At 38.8% G+C, this 21,114-nt stretch overlaps 1 protein-coding gene across 1 annotated transcript; it reads right to left on the bottom strand.

The window, feature by feature from the left end:
- Window positions 1-5,725: 5,725 nt before the first annotated feature.
- Window positions 5,726-6,118, bottom strand: LOC105035305 (putative glucan endo-1,3-beta-glucosidase GVI). The gene has a single exon (XM_010910827.2). It carries the CDS (start codon window positions 6,116-6,118, stop codon window positions 5,726-5,728), a length of 393 nt encoding a protein of 130 aa, XP_010909129.1.
- Window positions 6,119-21,114: the final 14,996 nt, after the last annotated feature.

A 21,114-nucleotide genomic window follows, 5' to 3' on the forward strand; every position in this document is an offset into this window, starting at 1 on the left:
ACCAAATCAGTTGATTTTTGATCAATTTTGACCTGATTTGACTCGGGTTTGACCCAATTGAGTCTTCTTTCTTCATTCTTCAATTCCTGGGTCAATTTAACTCCGTTTTGCATAAAATTTGAGCCGTTAGAATCCTCTTTCCTTGTTCTTTCTATTGATGACCTCTTCTTCTATAAAATATAATAATAAGTATCAATTTCCTAATAAAGTTAGATAATTTAGATATTAATTGATACTTTTTATGTCAATTTGTGACATAAATCACATCGATAGTAGAAAGTCCATTATTAGATATATCTTTCTAGTTATATGCGGTACTATATCATGGATGAGTGTAAAATAAGATTTTGTTCACTATATCCTGTATAGAAGTAGAGTATGTAGCCTATTATAAGACTTCCTCACAAGCTATATGGTTGTAGAATTTATCAAAGAACTTAAAGTTATAGATCGATAAAGATATGCTATGATAATTTTGCAGTAAGATTCTTATACAATATGAAGAGTACAAGTGCTTGCAAGCATATGGGTATCAAATACTTTGCTCTTCATGAAAGAATAAAGAAAAGTAAAGTATTTGTGGAACATATTGATATGGAGCTGATGATTGCAGATCCACTGACCAAAGGACTTACTCTCAGAATTTTCAAAAATTATGTGAATCACAAAAGTGTTATTAGCTCATTTTATGATTGATATATATTAGACACTATGTAAAAAGTCATCACATTGAATTTTATAATATAGTTTAGTTTATTTTATGTTGATTGGCTATTTACCATATGATATAAAAATGATCAAGAAATAGGCATAAAGTTCCATCTAATCATAAGTCAAATTTCATATAAAAAACTTGGTTATGAGGTGTCATTAGTGTTGTAATGCATGAAAGGTTGTATCTTGATTAGTAATGTATTTGCCAGCATGATTCACGCCAATGATTATTTTATAATCAAGTATATAGTGTATATCCTATGGAGGAACTAAGTTTTAAATGTGACCACATTAGTTTTTAAGTATTAGATCTAGATAAAATTTTATTAAAGATTTTTGAAATACTTTAAATAATTAAAATGAAGATGCTTGTGTCATGTTGGGCCAAATGGGAGAATATTAGAATTTATTTGATTAACCCTATCCAGATTGGGCCCATACAAATATGCATTGGGATTTGTTTTATATATTTTAGATTGATTTGGACTTTGATTAAAGATAAACATCTGATGAAGTGATAAGAATATATTTGATGGTTATTGTGATAAAGTTGAACTCTACATAACCATCACAGACAACGTCCATTTTTCAGTCTTTGTGACTAATTCAGACACTACCTTTGATTGATGAGGCATATTATAAAAGACACCCCTTACGGACTTGGTTCCTAACTCATTCGAGAGCTCGTGATGTTCTTCCCATTAGAAATATTTGGAGTTGGGATTGAAAAATCAAGGTGCTGCTCGTGGAAATTAAGAAGCACATCCAGCTCCATTCTCTTGTGGTTACAAGTAGTAAATTCGAGAGATCCTGGATAGCATTGATGGTTTCTTCTTCATGTAAGTTTTATGACCCCTTGAAATTCTAATAGTAGTGACCGAGGATCTCATCCAAAATGGCTAGTCAGAAGATATAATTTGAATTCCTTGGCTCTATATAAGTACCCAAGATCTTTCTAATGAATAATCAATATAGGACTAAATACATGCTTGTATAGGTCCTCACATACTCCCTCCATTTTTAAGCCTGGGCATCCTTATCAAGCTAAGGCTCCAAATCCATACATTCATTCATAAATACTATGATAGGCCTGTGGTCCGTCCAACGAACCCATACTATAATATCCCCTAGTCAATGTAAGCTATGGGCTAGATAGACTGATACCATTTTCTTTTTTTTCCCCTTTTCTTCCTTCTTCCCCATCCCCTTTATGCCTCCATCTCATTTTTCTTTTCCGATGGCCTCTTTGCTCCACACAGATTAGGACTAAAAAACCACCACGTCAGAACCCCTATGATTCTTCCTTTTTTTTTTTATTTTATTTTTAAGATGTGTCGACCCTATATGAGTAGGGGCCATGCAGACAATTTTAAATTCTGCTGTTCATATGTGGGTCCGTCACATCTCCATAGGTGGGCATTCTTTTCACCCATCAATCTTTCATGAAATTGTTGATAAGAATCAATGCCTCGATCTAATTTGGACTAACTATGCCCGCTTCTTTTTTATGGTGGAAGCTAATATCTTTGTAATTACTTAGAATGCTAACAAAGAACAAAATAATGATCATATCCTAAGTTTTAAATCTTCTTGCAAGTGTTTGGCTTAGCGAACCTTTTGTAACTTTTTCTCAGAAGAAATCAGATTCTCGAAAGAAAACTCCTCCAAAGCCATAGTCCTCAGAAAACTGCCAAGCATGCAGATCTGCCAATGGAGATGGAAGAACCAAGCCCGTGTGAATGCTAGGAGGGTCAGCTCATGCAGCAGAGGCCGGGAAGACTGAGGAGGCCTATGAAGACTGTCGATGAGAAGAACCTGCCTTCTACTCCACTGCTGGGCACACTCACCACAAACTCTTCTGAGCATCGACCGTCATCATATGAATTTGACCCTGGTGACTATGGGGCTGGTGTACAAGAAGGAATGTCATTTCATGCTCATTCTCTAACTTCAATAGAAGATTCTAATGGAGGATTGAAAGCATCAAGCCTGCCTTAGGGTGGTCCGAAGGATTATTGGCATGGAGATCCACGAGTAATGCTGCATTCCAAGTAGTACGGTTTGACCTTACGCTCTATAGGCGGGGATTGCATGCTTTCTAGAGAATAAGCATTACAAGCTCTGGAGTTGTACAAGGTTGCCAATGCCCATATGGAATCAGGAAACAATTAGTAGCCTGCAGTTGGCATCGGCATAATAAATGGTTATGTGCGTGTTGGAGTCTTCAAAATTAGTGATGCTCAGATGAGATATGCAGTGTCTTGTTGGTTATATTTAATATTTTTTGTTGATAATGTTGAAAGTTTTGATTTTCTTACACCTACCATCAATATTTCCTGATGGTATAAGTGGCTAATAAGCATTACGAGTGATAAGTAGGAATATTACTGACTGGAAATGCTTGGCAGTTTCTGTTCTGTATATAATAATTCTTGAGTTCTATTTTCATTTATTAGTATTTGTGTGAGATGGTGGTGTGTCCATATATATTGACATTAACTGTTATGCCTCGAACCATGGGTTGAGCCAGTTACATCAAAGACGGCCACACATCCTTATGATTTAACCTTTAAAGACATTCAAGGACTACCTTCACATTCAAATAAAATCATATCAATCCCAACTCATGTAGTAGTAATAAAAGTAAATTTTCAATTTATTGATTTAATAGAAAAAATAGTTTACCGATGACTGATAAGGATGATTACTAGAAAATCCAAAACATTTATTCAAAAATAAAATTAAACAAATATCTTCTGAGAATCCAAAATATTTATTCAAAAAATAAAATTAAATAAATATCCTTTAAGATCTTATGCTCCTCACTAGGTCTCAGTCCCCATATGCTTTTCTGGATAAAAAAAAAAAGAAAAATAGGAATGAGTTTTACGGGTTCAGTAAGTTTTCAACATCTCTGATAGATCAAGAATAATTAAATTCTTTTTCTAAACATAGTAATTGACCATTACAGATATATATATCAATGTACTTTAATTTTCAAAAACATATCATGCATAATAGTAAAACATAAAATCCTCTCTCAATCTTCGATGGCGAGGCTATGTTCGACTCTGTGATAAGGCACAGAAGAGACGAGCCCCTGAGTACAAAATATGCGATCCATCAGTATGTACTAGTGATTAGCCCTACTAGCTAGGCTGAAAAGGGAATTAGTTTTGATTTATATGACCATGATTAACCCAGTGATAGAAAAAAGAGATTAATCTTCAAAATTAAATACATAATGCATCAGCGTGTGCCATCTATCAGTCTTGACTAACTAGGCCCAGAAGGACTAATTACTCCACGAGTGATCAGCCTCGACTGGCTGGTCTTGAAAAGCTATTTTCTAATTATATGGCCAATGATCAGTCCCATTGACTAGATCCAGATTATAGTCTTACCATAGAGTTTTCTCATAAATTTTATAATAACCAATATACTTATTTTCATCACATTTTTCAACATATATATTTACATTTTACTTCAATAATAAAATAATTTTCGGTCAAAAGTTCATGCAAGCATAATACCATGTAGCATAGAAGAATCATCTCATTTAAAAATCATGTCAGGGTAACACCATACTTGATCTATAATTTTGATTTTTATTTTATGCATATGATACATAATTTTTTAAAATTTTAATTTTTTAAATACTATAATTTTTGCATAATTTCTATTTTGAAAATACATGAAACACATTAAATAAAATCTCAATGATAAATGGAACTTATTATCTTAGATCAAAAGTCATAGCCTTTGACTCATGGCCCGATCCTTAGATCCATGCTTCTTTCAATCTAGATCAAATTTCAAGATCAGATCTATTTCATTAATCAAAGAAAAATTAGACAGGTCAAGCTTAGTTTGATCAATTAATAGAAGTATAAAGAAAAGAGTAATTAAAATCTGATTTATTTAATCTGACTTGACCAACATGAGAAGGAGAGAGATATTTGGTCTAGAACAATTGAATTTTTAGACTAGATTTACTTCATTTAGGTCCAATCAAGGGCCTCGATCTAGGTGGTCTAAATTGGTCATCGAGAGATCAATTTAGACCTAATCGAAATGGGTCTTAGTTAGGTTCTCTCTCTCTTTCTTTTATCTCTCTCTCTCTCTCTGTGTCCCTCTCTTTCTTTTTCTCTTTCTCTCTCTCTCTCTATCTCATGTCAAAACAAAGCCTTCCTATGGCTCTTTAAGGAAGGACAGAGGGAAGAAGAAAAGAGGTGGGGTTTGATGGTGGTGCAACCAAGGTGTCTCGGGGGTGGTGGCACAGCTAGTGGCGGCTATAGGTAGCAGTCCAGCCATGCACAGGGGAGTCGAGAGAGAAGAAAAAGGGGCATTGCACCTTGTTGCCATGGTGGCGACACCCAAAGCCAAAAGGGAAACAAGGAGGGTGGAGGGCTTATCGGAGGTGGTGGCAGTAGTGGGTCATGGCTAGTGGTGAATGATTCTAGCAGCAAAAGGGCAACAAAGCATGGATCAAGGGCAAGAATAGATCATATAGGAGAGAAAGAGGGCTTTGGGCCATGAAACTCGATTATAGTGGCACGACGGCCACTGGAGACAAGGAAGTAAGGGAGAGATAGTGGGAAGAGGGCTTAGGTGGCAGCTTGATCACAGAGGGAAAAAGAGTTTAAATCTAGAAGATTCGGATGGTATTAACTCGGCTTAATAGCAGATAAGACCGGCCATTTGTTGGTTGCAACCCATCTCAATAGTCGATGGCTGTTTCGCATCAGCCCGTGACGTCTAATCCAGCCCTTCCCGCGGCCTTATCCCTTCCCACTATGAGGTATCAAGCTGGGGATCATGCTTCTTCAGATCTGATCACATTTTTTTTCTTTGTAGGATCATGATTAAGATTGAATTAATAAAAAGTATTTTTTATAACAACTAAATCAAATAGGAATAATAATCCTATTAGTTTATTCCTAATAACTAAATCTAATCATCGCCCCATTTTACTATATATACATTCACTAGTCCCCTATCCTATCCACTATCATGGAAATTTGACATGGTACACTTCAGTCATATTCGGGTGATACAACCCAAAGTTTTGCTCTACTCCAATGGGCTTCAAGTCCTCATTAAACATGGCAAAAATATTAATCTCTATTGCATTCCCCAGCCTCTTAGGCATCCCCACGCTGCTGGTCACATGTGCCACCACGTTGTTATTATATGTCATAGCATTCTCCACTGTCGCCCCGATCGCACCATCGATGGACAGCCACCCAATCTCTGACGCTATCATGCTGACATCCGGATGACCAGCCTTCTTCAACACAGAGTACATCGCATCGATTATCGCATCGAAAAGGTTCATGTAGTTCAATGGACCATCAACGACTACCATGCCATTTGCTGTGAAGAGCACGTAGTCGAGCCGCATGTCCTTTGACTAATTGCTAGTGATTGGAGTTGTCATGATCTAGACCCATTCCCGATTTCCATAGAGGATTTGTGACATTTTATTATTTATTTATTTTTGAAAGCACTACAAGAATATTCTTTATTAGCGATGGCTAAATGTCATCGCTAATAATTAATTTTCTTATAGTTAAGGATCTTAAATAATTGCTAAATAAAATAAATAAATATAAAAGAAGATGGCAGAGGATGAACAGAGGTTCTCCCACAGCCATCCTTCCTCTCTCTATTGAAGTTGATTGGGTCATTTCTCCAGCTCTCATCCGATGGTCATCCTGGCACATGCCATTGTTCCCTTCCCTTGAACAAGGATAGCCAAACCTCTAGCCTACTTTCGACAACAATACACTACTACAAAAAAGAACTACGACAGCAGTTCACCATAGCCAAAAAAACTATTGTCATAGCCTATGATAGTGGTTCCTCAATCGCTGCCACTATTACCGTCGTCGTAGGTCTATGGTAGCAATTGTTGCAGTGGTTGATATAACCACTGTCATATTCTAGGTATAGCAGTAGTTATTCAACCGCTGCTATAGCTTATAATATAGCAGTAATTTTTCAACCACTGCTATAGAGGCTATCATAGTGGTTAGATAACCGCTGCTACAGCATCTATAGCAGTGGTTATTCAACCACTGCTATAGCTTCTATAGCAACGATTGGGCAACCATTATTTTAGATTATATAGCAGCGGCTAAGAAACCACTGCCATAGACTACGGCAGCGGTTGTGCAACTGTTGCTATAGATCTATGGAAGCGGTTTGTCAACCACTATCATAGATCTATGACAGTGATTGGCATGAAAACACTGCAGTAGTTGGGTGGATACAGCAGTGATTGTACAACTATTGTCGTATGCTATGGCAACAGTTTTTTTGCATAACCACTACTATAGCCCTTTTTTATGGTTAGTAACTTTCCAACAACTTAAATTTATCATTTTTTACTTGATAGACATAATTCAATATTTAATTACTCAAACTAAAACTTGCAAGAACCAAAAATTTTACATAAAACTCAATAATAATGTAGAAATATATCTCAAATATTCAAATTGTATTACTGATCAAATTATATTACAATATTTTTTAAATAAAAATAAAATATATCAAAAATCTTTTAAATCAAAATCCTTCTCTCCAAGCATCTCATCATCACCCGGAGGGTTTGAAGTAGGACCGAAAGGGGCTGTAGTAGGAGCTAGAGGGATGGAGCAGGAGCTGGAGGGGTTGGAGCTGAAATGTTAGCCAACATATTCTGAATGCTTGAAAAATTAGCTTCAAGATGAGCAGAGAGCTATGTCACTATAGCGAACATGATGCTCTATAGCTGAGATGCATGCTTTTCAGTCTAAGATGCATGCTCCTGAGCTAGAGCTGCCTGTGCCAAGGGCTTATCAAGCTACTCCTGACTGATGATCTCAAAAGTGTGTGAGGAGATGCTCACCTCAGATCAGTAGCTCATCGGCATATATCCGGGCTTGCAATGAATCCTCCCAGAGTGCTTAGGTCTCAAGACACAAGATAAATGGTCATGGGGTCAGAGGTATCCAGACCCTCACTCGCAAGTGCATCTAACTACTCTTGTAATTATAAATTCAAATAAAATCTCATAAGAAATACTATAATACCAGTCATGCTAATCATACTCCAGTTATTATTTACAAAAATCCTTCCAATCGTGGTGTTCATCGGCCTGCCCTTCTTATCCATATGACTTGATCGAAAGATGGCGCTACAATTGGGCATCACCCTCTCTCTCGTCAGCTATAACAATCAACAGCTTATTAAAAATATGCAAAAATAATAATTCAATAACTTATAAAAATAAAGGGTCAGAAGTCATTATCTCTCTATGCACATGATTGGCCATATACTCATGGTTGAGAGTGTGCGTGCACTCCTGAGTAGCCTGGTTCTCCCAATTTTGATGAGATGCAGCCTAAAAAGTATTTAATTCACATAAGTTAAAAATCAAATACCATTGTTAATATAATGAAAAACTCACAAGTTACAAATTAAACTTGAAAGTACTAGCTCCTTCAATACCTAACCATCCCCTCCCACTGACTTAGAGGACAGTCCTGGATCCAAGGAGCAAGCTCCTCCTCAGTGTCCCTATAGTACTCTAGCCGCTTTTTGTAGAGTTTGACCTTGTATTTTCAGTACCACTCTCCAATCTTCTACAGTCAGACATCTCAAGCCGCTTCATGATCTGAGAAGTCATACCTCCTTGGTACAAAATTATCAAAAGTGAGTTACAAAATTATTCTAATCAAACATAGTGTAAATATATCACATGCAAATATATAGTTAAGATACACTTACCCAAATCTCCTCCCACATCTGTTTCTTAACCCAAGGGTCCATCAATCATCAGTCTATGGATAGTACGGGAATGATGTCGGATTTCCTTACAAGCACTCTAAAAAAGGAATGCATCTCTCGCATGGTCTCTCCTACTGGCCTCCCCTCCTGATTGTACTCCATCATTATTTGATGTCGATAGTTCCACACGTGCAGCATCCATGTGAGACCATGAAATATCCTACTGGATAATGCACCTATAATAAAAATACATTACGAATATATAAGAGTGTGCAATAACTATATAAAAAATAAATAAATAATTGACATAATAAAAATATTTTCTCACTGAAATCATGTGATGTGGATGCTGGTGGAGCCTCATCGATGGGTGGAGTATGTGCCAGAGACATGACATCAGGGAAGGCTCAGATGTGCCAGTGGGAGGAGTATGTACCTGTGAAGCCAAAGCTAATACGGAGGTGGATGGAGTATGCTCTGATAGCGGCTCAGATGTGGAGCTCCGCAAAGCCCACTGAGGGGCGGGGGTAAATGCTAGATGGCGTTTCGGTGCTATCATGACCTGCAATGTTAATGAATATTAATAAATATAATGTTTGTTGAATAATAATATTAGTAGAGCATTATTAAATAGATATTAATATTTATACCAAGATGTTGAACTCATCGTTTATTGGCATCTACAATATGGACATCATCATCGCTCCTGACAAATGTATCTGAGATCTCGACAACACCAGGTAAGTTTTATCCTAAAGAAATACTTTGTATGCATGATCCAATATCATCATCAACCTCAATATCATCAAAGATATGCTTAGGCACCATTCTCACAACAGCACCCTATTGAGTTTCCAAAGGATCACTAATGTAGAAGACTTGACTAGGTTGGGAGGCAAGTATATATGGTTCTTTAGTACAGAGATGGGGTTGCATGTTGATAAGAGTAAAATTACACTCTGTAGTTTTCATCCCTGACTGTGACAAAATGTCAAACTAATCATATTTCATCAACACAATTCTTCCTTTAGAATAGTAGTCCAAGATGACTATTTTCTTTATAATCCCATAATAGTTCAGATCCTCTGTATGAGGCGAAAAATTTCTCAAGCTACCATAACACCTAGTGGTGACGCTCAACATCATGCCATTATTTTGTGTTGCCATGTTTTGGGCTCGGTTGTGAATATTGAACCTGTAGCCATTGACAATGAGCTATTTGCACTCATGCACGATTTGATTAGGTCCCATTGATAGAGCACATACTTCACGGCTCACATCATCAAGCGATAATCTCCACACTTAAGAATATGATACCTAATTAGTAAACATTTTCAAATAGGGTGTATAATGTAGGAATATGTACTTGCTTACATGATCTTTGAACCAATCAAGAAACTCTTTGCTACATATTTTCTCTTTTTTTGGATGCTTAGAGCACCATATTTTACTCTTATGACCTCCTTGTATTTGCTACATAAGGAAGTAATTTAGAGTTAATAGTGCAATGAAATATTTTTTTAAGTAATGAGAAATAAATAAGACTGAGTGACTCACCTTATATATGGTTCAATAACATCACAATTGAATAATACGTAGCAGTGCGCCTTATCCATTTCCTCAAGGCTCAAATCAGTAAGGCGGTATGAAGTGGCAAGTCTATTTGGCTATGGAATGGACTTAAATGTAGACTCAATTGGCCGATACTGATCATCCTAATTTCTCATTAGCCGGTTACGATGTGTCTCGAGCTTGTTTAAGTACATAGTATAAAAATTCATATACTCTTGACCCAAATAACCTTCTACTATAGATCCCTCTGGCTGATTCATATTCCTTATATAAGATTTCAGTTTTTGAATATTTCTCTCAGTGGGATACATCCATTGGCAGAACATTGGACCTCCAAGTGCAACCCCCCCCCCCAAGTATATAGTGAGATGCATCATAATTATAAAAAATGATGGTGAAAATATCTTCTCCAGATCACATAATATAATCACCACCATTGCCTTCATTTTCTTTATATCTTTCTTAAGTAACCTCTTTGCACAAATAATTCTATAAAAGTTGTAAAGATGAATAACAACCATTCTCATATTTTTTGGCAACACATGGCAAACAGCTATTGAGATTAACTCCTGCATCAATAAATGGTTATCATTAGTCTTCAATCAATCAAGTCTCACATCCTTACTGTTCACACACTTTGATACATTACTTAAGTACCCATTTGAGACCTTTATGTTCTCCAAAATATGAAGAAATATGGGCCATTCGGAGGTATTCATAACACAGCATGCATGAGGAAGCTTTCACTATTCTCTCCCGATGGCTTGTTTTCCTCAGTGAAGGTGGTGCAGGGTGTCACATCTAGTGATGGGGCTAGGGTCTTGTCAAGAAACCTGACCCTCTCAATCATCGTGAAAAAGGGTAGTGGCTCTTGGTGAGAGGGCGATGGTCTGTCGATTGAGTGTTTTTGGCGGCCGCTAATTGGGATGTATTGGTGGAGAGTAGCATCGATTTTGGACAGCCTCCTTCCCATATCTGATCTCCCATGATCGGCCAGTCGTCATCATGCCGGTAGTTGGCAGATGACTATCAGAGTTTCGGGTTGGTCGGTGACCCACTAATGGAGGTTGATCAAGGGAGGGATCGCCGGCCATGGTGCTTTGTCCTCTCTTATCATCAGTGAGAGGAAGGGGGAAGAAGAAGAAAAGTGTTTGGGTTTCCACCCTTAAACCCAGATCCATTAAGCACCAATCTATTATCCCTTTTAATAATTGACTGAATCAGACCAAGTTGAGCTAGTTTAATCAGGTTTAGGGATGTTTTGCAATTAAGCCTCTTATAAAGTACTTATTATATATAGATCTTTTTACAATTGCATTTTATTCCCTATAATAGAGTTTATTACATGAAGACCTCTGGATTTCAGCACTCGACCCAAGTCCAATTCGAAGAGCTTGAGTCTCTAGGAAAACATATTATTATCATTTATTATTTTATTTTATATTCTTTTATTTTTTACCTCATTCTTGCATGTTACTAAGTTGTGCTCTTTTGCATATCCAAGATGTCGCCTCAATTGGAGGGTTTGGTAAACGCTGCTCGAGAAACAAGGAGGAAGAGGTCGGCTCAAATGAGCACTCTACCAGAAAACCATAGCTATAGCATCAAAGTCCTAGGTTGAGCCATGATGACCACACTAGGAAGTCCAGCTTCAGCAGGTGTGATAAAAGATTCAACCATGGTGGAGGCAACGAATCAAGAGGCCACAAAGGAAGGTCTCTAAGCTCAGAGCTCATCAAAAGTAAGGCTTGGGATCTCAGGTGTGTAATCAGGAGCTGAGCTCAAGGCCTAGGCTCAAGCTAATAAGAGCATGAAAACTTAGTGGATGAATATTTGGTCGAGAAGTTGGGCTTGTCAATTGCCTTGGTGGTGAACATCATCATTAAAGCCAGTTTTTCCCTCCCTGACCAAGCCAAGTTGGGGTGTATATAGGCCTTATGCTTGGCACATTTTCTACTCATGTAGCCATATTGATAAGTTCAACTTTCTTCACTCATTTTCTATTTTAGTTTTTAAAGTCTAATTGGCTCACTCTTCCTCTACTTATACAATAATCACCCTTCGAGACTACATGGACAATGTGGGCCTACAGCTTGTGAGACCTTCTTTGAGTTTGAGGTAGTGAAGAAGGAGAGTGTCATCTCTCCTTTGCTCGATATTCATCAGGCTAGCTGACATCTTCCGAGGACTTTGTCTATGGATACATTGCCCCACAAATATCCTACTTGGCTAATCAGATGACCTAATTTAGTATAGTTGAAGATCAAAAAATCACACTCAAGTAGCTTTCTTCAAGGTGGCCACAAAAGTGTGGCACGTAATGGCGACAGATATCCTGTGCAATAGTGCTTTAAAAGAATCTAGATGATCATCTAGATCTGTGGTTCCATCACATTGTTCTATTTGAAGCATTTTGAACCTTAGGGAAGATTGCTCTGCCATGATTTGCTTGATGAAGTGATGACTCTCTTCTCCCTCACCTTCGATCCATAACTTGGCGAGATGCTCTTTCATCTCATCAAGCCCTCGGATTAGGTCAGCCCTATGCTCCTCCTAGGACTGCTGATCTTGCTTAATGCTGGAGCTTTCTTTGAAATCCTTTAATCTGTTCTCTAAGTTGGAGCTCTAATCCCTTTACTCTTTTCTAGGGATTGGTATAGGTGAGTTCACTCATCACTCTAGTCGGGCCATGGTTGCCAACCCAATTGATCTCAAGATTGCTCAGTTGGTTGGTCCCTCCCCCCTAAGTTTGAGCTCCTAACCAAGTTGGTTGAGATTGGGATATGCTGCTCAAGCTAGTTGAATTGCTCTACAGTCATCGATACTTGGGATGATGGCGGTGATGGTGGTGTTAATAGCCACAACTAGAGGAAGTTGGATTGACTCAGGGTGTCTTCCCTTTGGGAATCATGGGATTATCAGAGTGGTTCCTTTTCTAAGGCAGCATGACCTTTTGTCCATGTTCCCACAGAAGGTGCCAATCTATTGTTGTAAATCTTCACTGATGTGGATTGCCTCCATTCTTTCCTAAAATAGCAATGGATTAGAGAACTCACTAGAGTTGGCTCCAGCCAGGTCCTCCAGTGCTTAAATGAGAGATATTTTGGTGGTAGGAGAATGAAAAAGAATCTAGTAGTAGAATCGGAGGGATGAAAGTTTTGTACCTTTCATGTAGAGGTTATTGCTCTCTCTCCCTCTCTCTCTTTCACTCTTTCTCTCTCTATGTATATATATATGCCCATAGTCTAGGCCTGACTTCGGCTCACCTACAAAGGGCATTACCCTTTCTTATTGAAGCAAAAAAGCAACGAATGAACCCTATTTCTCCTAACTCTCTAGGGTGATCCTGTTCACACATGCCTCCTTCCCTCATATTTATCCCACTATTTTTCTCCCTCTCCCTCTGTATCTCCTAATTCCTACATTCTACATAAGTGCATCATCTCACCTATCACCTTCTAGCACCTCACCCACCTCCCTCTTTATTTATTTTGCTTCTCTGTAGATGCCTTTCACCCCCTCTCACTCTATTTTGTTCTCTTGTCCATGCCACCTCCTCCACGAGTCCAACCAATTGGAGTTCCTCGTCCTCTCCTACTACCACTCAAGTCTCCTACAACTTTCTCCTTGAGCGAGGTGGAAAGTTCCCTCCACTGTACTTTTATAGAACTGCTATCTTTCTTTTTTTTCTTTTTTTTTTTGCATAAAGAAGTGATGTTGGGCGACTTGGAAGCATTATTCTTCTCCTTTTCTTTACTTGCCTTGTTCTCATGTGGTATGCAATGCATTACAAACCGGGACACTAAGCCGGTGCTTTTATATAAATATTGCCTAAAGTGTCTTATAGTGTTGGTTTTTAATATCTATTAGCAAAAGTGTCATGCTGATCCTCCAATTTGTTGTAGTGGTTCATCATGAACTGGGGTGTTGCCTTGATGCTCTGGAGATTGTTCAGCCTATCAATTGTTTATTCTAAAATTTGGTTCAAATATTGCTTTGGATATGACCACTTGATGAATAAAAATGCCTGAAGGTTTTGCGAGTACCATGCTAGTGCTCTTGTATTAGCTTAAAACTCCTATGTTCATCCATGCATGAACTCACAGGGTCACATTCATATCTTTTGTAAGAAAGAAGGTCCACCTACCTTCATGAATGCACACACTCGGATCACCAACTACTCAGATCTCAAACCACTGCAAATTGCATCATTCATCTGCCTGTACATATCTCAAAGTGACTTGTGGATGATCCAATAGTGGATTCATATGTAGTCTACATGCCTATTGCTAAAAGATCAATCGATTGCCTATCCATGCATTCTAGTTGCATTCCTCATGCTCAACATATCAGACTGATCCAAGAGGAAGAAATGATTCACGTTTCCAATCAACCACTAAAATTTTTCAGTTGTCTTTGATTTGTGTACTCCAATCATTTCTCTCCTTTAAGAATGGTATCATTTCAATATATAAAAAAAACAAAAAGTGTATGTAAGATGAAAATTTAGATGAAATTATCATAGCCCATTTTTATTATTTGTTTAGAAACCCATTATCCACTACAAGTTCACATGGTATACTTCAGTCATATTCGAGTAATACAACCTATATAGTTTTGCTCGACTGTAGCAGGCTTCAAGTTCTCATTAAACAAGGCAAACAAATAAGTCTTGATTGTGATCCCCGGCCTCTGAGGTGTTCCTGTGCTACTGGTCACATGCGCCACCACCTTGTTGTGATACATCATCACATTCTCTCCCGTCACCCCGATTGCACCACCGGTGGATGGCCACCCAGTCTCCAACACCACCACGTATAACATCCGGATGACCGACCTGTGCATCAACCATCGCATCGAAAAGGACGAGTGGTGTCCTCTTCCATGCCAAGAATCTTGCAATGCCGATGATGTCTGCAGACGATGTGTCAGAGAATGCACCTTAGGAAGCTGGGAATGACACGTTGAGGACACCGATGGTGATGGCGGTGGAGACATGGATCTTGAAGTTGGTAGCAGTGAGAGCGGCGTCGAGGTTTTGCATGGTAGGGAGTATGTAACAGGTGAGGTTGCTAGGAATTACCTCATTGCCAGCTATTGCCCATGACATTCTTAACCTTTAATTTCTAGTATAAAATATTGTTAATATATTGATACTTTATAAGTATGTCATGCTTTACCTTCAATTTCTAGTATAAAACACTATTAATATATTAATATAATAAAAAAGCTCTTAAGCCTGTAATATCATATCAAAGGTTAAATATATCTTGCTATCATATTAACATCTCCAATATATTCTTTTTTTTTTTTTTTTCAATTCGATTGGTACATTATTTTCTATCAATTAGAAAGCTGGCTAATAGGGAATCAGCACGACGCTCAAGAAAGAGAAAGCAAAAAATCATTGAGAATGTTTTGATTAATTCTTTGCTTTCTCTTCCTTGAGCGTCATGCCGATTCTCTATTACCCAGCTTCCTAATTGATAAAAAAGAAGGTACCAGTCGAATAGAAAAAAAGAATTATTGAGATGTTGATATGCTAGCAAGATATACTAAGCCTTTGAAATGATAATATAGATTTAGAAGTCTTTTTATCACATTAGTATATTAATAGTATTATATACTTGAAATTAAAGGTAAAGAATTACATTGGTTCGGACCCAGGTGCTGGTGAAGGTTGGGTCAGATGCTTGCATCGAGAGGTCGTTGTTGAGGCTGCCAAGTACGATCGTGATGCCAGAGTTGTTGAGGGCAGCAAGGACAGCATGTTTAGGGTCGAAGAGGCAGATCGTGGTGATTTTACGGGATCGCAATAGAGCCACCAACTTCTCTGATGATGGGAGGTTGTTGCCCACAAGCCGTAGTTCATGCCTATACCTTCGGCTCTTGAACCATTCACCAACCTTTTATGCAAACTGACATCAAAATCTAAACATCATACATAAATGTATAATATGATATTGCAGTTTAGGTAACATCGTGTGGATGATCATACTATTTAACTACTTAGTCGTATAGCAGTTGATAAAGTTCAGTAAAATAGCAGTATGAATACCAAAGCTTGATGTGTGAATAAGAAAGAAAAAATACATACCAAAGCTTGATATGAGAAGGCTGAAAGCACCAACGAAAAGGAATTTTGCACGCTCGATGCATACCACGTGCTTCTATCGCTTTTTATCTTTCTCTTTGGTTAGTTATTGGCCCTCAGGTACTGCCCACCAACAAATCAGAAACATTATACTAACTCCGGCCCATAACTCTCCAGTCAAATTGGAGCATCAAACAAACACGCAACTAAGAGAAAATTAAAAATATGAGATTGTGGCAGGTAGAGATAAAGAAACCAGTGTAACATCATAAACATAGAGGAGAAAAACAACGGAGGAGGGACGTTGGGAACATAAATATCTAAGGTTACCAAAGCCTTTTGAAAAAGAGATAATTAAGAGTATAAAAGAGACCAATAGAACTGTGTAGGAAGCTTCCTTCGTGGATTGTTTAGAAGAGGAACCATGCCCCGTTTCAATAATATATCTCAGCGAGTGTTCATAGTTGGTAACAATGCATTCGGTGACGAATGTGATACGCGAAAGCCTCTGATTCCTTTCCTTTTTATTTTCCTTTATTTCTTCAATATCATACTGATTTATGATGGCGATATCTTGGTGTCAATACATGGAAAGAGTCACCTGTTTTGCTCTGTTTTCCTTTTTTTTTTTTTCTCTGCGGAGGCCAAACCTGGCCTCCATGCTCTTTTTGGCATTGTCCGGTTAAGGAGGAGGCCTGTAGCCGGCTCTATTCGAAATTCTAGATTCCTGCTATCAGATTTCTTTTACATGGTACCTTCTCTCCTTCCTTTTTTAGATGTTTCAAATGTATTAAAACATTTGTATTACCAATATATATATATATATATATATATCCTTTTAGTTCCGTGTAAAAGCAAGTTACTTGCTTTTATGGAAGTCCTCTCAAGCCTAAATTTTCAAGATGATCAGGCCGGTGGCCCCAAGTGCTCATGCCATGCGAGATGCCTACACAACCAAGGTCTTGGATAATCACAACGCAGCACATAACATCCAACCCATCGAATCTCCGAGCTCTTCCCATTCTTTTCCATTTCTTCGCCATTATTTTTCTGCAATCTTTCATCTGGAAAGTTGAAGGAGTTAATCTGATGTAGCCCCCTAAGCGATCATGCTCATTAGAGGAGGATAGGACTCAATTAGATTGCAATATCTTGGGGATGTTATTATCATAGACATGCATGAGGGGTGGAATTTCAATCTTAAAGCATTGTTCTCCACACACCTCGTTTCACACAAGATTTTCAATCTTCTGATTTCTTTTCTTTCGCAACTTTTCATTTTATATTAAGTTTTTAAAAAAATATAAAATCATATCAATTTCTAGGTGCCATTCTGCCAACATATCAAGGACATAATTTTTTTTTTCAAAATATAAAATTGCAACACAACAATTTCTAGATGCCATACTATGAACATACCAAGGATGTAATTCATTAGTAAATCTATAAATTGCCACCGCATTGTTATTATATGCAATAGCATTCTCCATCATCACCTCGATTGCACCGTCGGTGGATGGCCACCCAGTCTTCTGTTAGGATTTGATGCCTCAAGATTCGATCCACATTGAGCCCACAGTGAGGTCCGCGATGAAAAATAGAGTCCAACGAGACCAAGATCATCCCAAATGGAGTCCGAACGGAGAAGATATGTACGTTTGAAGTCAGCATAGAACCCGATGTGGCGGAGGACCGCCGGCAAGCCGGCAGAGCGCAGCGGTGCGGCCATGTGCGGCAGGGCATGGCCCAGCATGTGGCAGCACGGGGGCTGGGTGCGCGCAGGGTGCAGCCCAGCCGACGGGTTCGGCCCAGGCCCAGGCCCACGGGACGCGCGAGCGCGGCCCAGTTCTAAGCGTGCGAGCACAGGTCGGCCCAGGCCCATGAGCATGGGCGCGGGCTCAGCAGCCTATTTTTTGTGCGTGGACCACGGCCGAGTGCGTGGACCACGCGGGCATTTCCCACACATTTTGTGCGGTTTACAGTACTATTCCATGGATCGGTCACGATCGGATGGCTCTGGGATGTTGTAGTCTTGATCCAATGGCTTGGAGAGGTTTTTGGGCTTTGTTTGGGATTGATTAGGATTCCTAATCCTAATCTAAGACGTGTTTAGGCCTATAAAAGTCCTGTATACCAACAGAGAGTGTGTGGCTTGGTTTTTCATGAGAGAGGACCCATGCTTGATCACCTGTGGATGCGGGACGAGGACGCGGATGGTTTCACATGGAAAGCCATAAATCCATGAAGAGAAAGAGCATGCGACGCTGAGAGAAGAAGGAGCAGGACTCCTAGATAGTGGACAGCGATCGCTTCAGGGGTTCAGGGGGTCTTCCTAAAGAGAGCTTTTGTGAGGAAGAACTTTCTATGAGGGAGAAATTGGATGTACGAGGTTGAGGGTGACATCTCCTATTGTGATATTTCTTTTTCATAGTGAAGTTTGCATACCTCGTGGAGGCGAGCTCTTTTTGACTGATCCACATATTTTGATTGTTTTTTATTTTATTTCTTCTTTCTTCCTGCTGCATCGTGCAGTATCGAAAAGGTCTTGGAAGGTGGTGTCCTGGCCAGATATCCACCCAACATCTTTGACACCACCACGATGACATCTGGATGACTGGCCTTCTCCAATGTAGAGTACAGCGCAGTGATTATCGCATCGAAAAGGTTTGCTTAGTTCTATGAACTGTCAATGACCACCATGCCGTTTGCTATGAAGAGTACATAGTTGAGCTGCATGTCCTTTGGTTGGTTGGCATATGCAAAGTATGGGTACACATTGACAAAGAGTGGTGTCTTCTTGGACACCAAGAAACCTGCAATGCCAGTCACGTCGGTGGATGATGCTTCGGAGAATACGCCTTGGGAAGGTGGGAATAACACGCCGAGGACATCAGTAGCAATGACGGTGGAGATGGGATGTTGAGCTTGGCATCAGTGAGAGCAGTGTCGAGATTTTGCATGGTAGGGAGGACAAAACTGACGAGGTCGCCAGGAATGACCTCATTGCCAGTGGTGATATAGCGGAAACTCGTGCCGGCCTGGACGTGGGGAATTACATTGTTTTGGACCCAGGTGCTGGCGAATGTTGGGTCGTTGGTGAGTTTCTCGAGGTCATTGTTGAGGGTGCCGAGTACGACCTCAATGCCAAATTTGTGGAGGGTGGTAAGGACGGTAGGGTTGGGTCGAAGAGGCAGACCAATTTGATGTTCCGAGAGTTTAAGAGACCTACCACGTTGTCTGGTGAGGGGAGGTTATTGCCTAGCAAGCCGTAGTTTATGCCAATGCCTTGAGCTCCTGCACCATTGATCACCAATCTTTCACATGAACTAATCTCAAAAATTTTATAGCGTAGTTTATAGGTATATATACTACAATGGTGACAAATAGCATTTTATAGATAACCTATAAGCTACAAACAGAGGGGTATATCAGGATCATATAATATTATTAATCTACCTTGCCAGCCATATACCAATGTCCGTAAAGTTGAGTAAAATACCGGCAAGAATACCAACACTTGAGATGAGAAGACTGAAAGAAGCAACGAACAGATTCAACATTGTTTCCATCTCTCCCATGTTCCGCTATCACCCTTGAGCTGTTTTGTTAGTTATCGGTCACCAATTCTACCTATCAACAAATTAGAAACATTACATGATTAACTCCTTCCCATAACTCTCTAGTCAATTTGAAGCATGGAACATACATGAAACTAAGAGAAAATCAAAAACATAAGCTCGTGTGAGGAAGAGATGAAACATGTGTAATGCCAGAAAAATGGAACCTATATATGTAATACATTAAAAACAGAGGGAGGGAGAGAGGGACAAACAGAGAAAGAGAGAGATAACTAAGCTTACCAAATCCTACGTAAACCAAATAACTAAGAAGGTCCAGTAAAGAGATCAAGAGAACTCTGGAAGAAATTTACTTGATGGTTTGTTTAGAAGAGAGACCATGTCCTCGTTTTTATAAGATATCCAGGATTCAATATATGGTAAATGTTCATTTTTGGTGAGAATGTATCAGAGACCTAATCAGAATTGTTCAATCCTATCTTGATGCATCATCTCTCTGTTTTGGTAAACATGTCATGCATTATCCATCTCAAATAAGAGATGACGTTTCTGATATATATGATGATTGGGCATACCGCATCATGTTTACATTTGCAAGTGCAATGTGAACAGATCTTCATGGAAGGCTTCCTTTCTACCTATCAGCAAATACTGGGTGCATGGCTTCATCTTCATAAAGAGTATAAAGGATTCCAAGTATAGCTCTCAGCTGACAAGTGTATGACACCTAAAGGTATTGCCAATTTGTTTAACAACATAATATCCGTCTACTGACTATTACACCATTGGCATGATTGGTTTGATATGAAAAGAGTACATCACATGACTATATGCATGGAAAGTGGAGCTATGTTATAATTGTTGAAATTTATCCAATTAATCCTACCTAGATGTGGCCCACACTAATGTGCATCAGAATTTATTTTATATATTTTAAATCAATAATGATAAACCTCCGATAAAGTGACAAGGATATATTTGATGGTTATTGTCAAAAAGTTGAACTCTACCCAACCAATGTGGATAATGTCCATCTTCTGATTTTTATGACTGATTTAGTATTGATGAGGCACATTATAAAATGATACCTCTTATAGACTTAGTCCCCAACTCACCCAAAAGCTTGTGAGGACCTTCGATTGAGAATATTCAGAGTTGGAATTGAAAAACAAGGGTGCTATTTGTGAAAATTGAGAAGCACACCTAGCACGTTTTCTCATGGTTGTAGATAGCTGATTTAAGAGATCCTAGATGGCATTAATAGCTCCTCCATATCTCATAATGTTTTAATATTGTGATATCAGAGCTATATTGGTTATTTGGCTTGAAGATTTAAGCCTTTGTGTCCATATAAAAATTTCATGGATGTAGATCTAATTGGCC

The sequence above is a fragment of the Elaeis guineensis genome, chromosome 5, assembly GCF_000442705.2.
Source record: "Elaeis guineensis isolate ETL-2024a chromosome 5, EG11, whole genome shotgun sequence".
Classification (NCBI taxonomy): Eukaryota; Viridiplantae; Streptophyta; class Magnoliopsida; order Arecales; family Arecaceae; genus Elaeis; species Elaeis guineensis.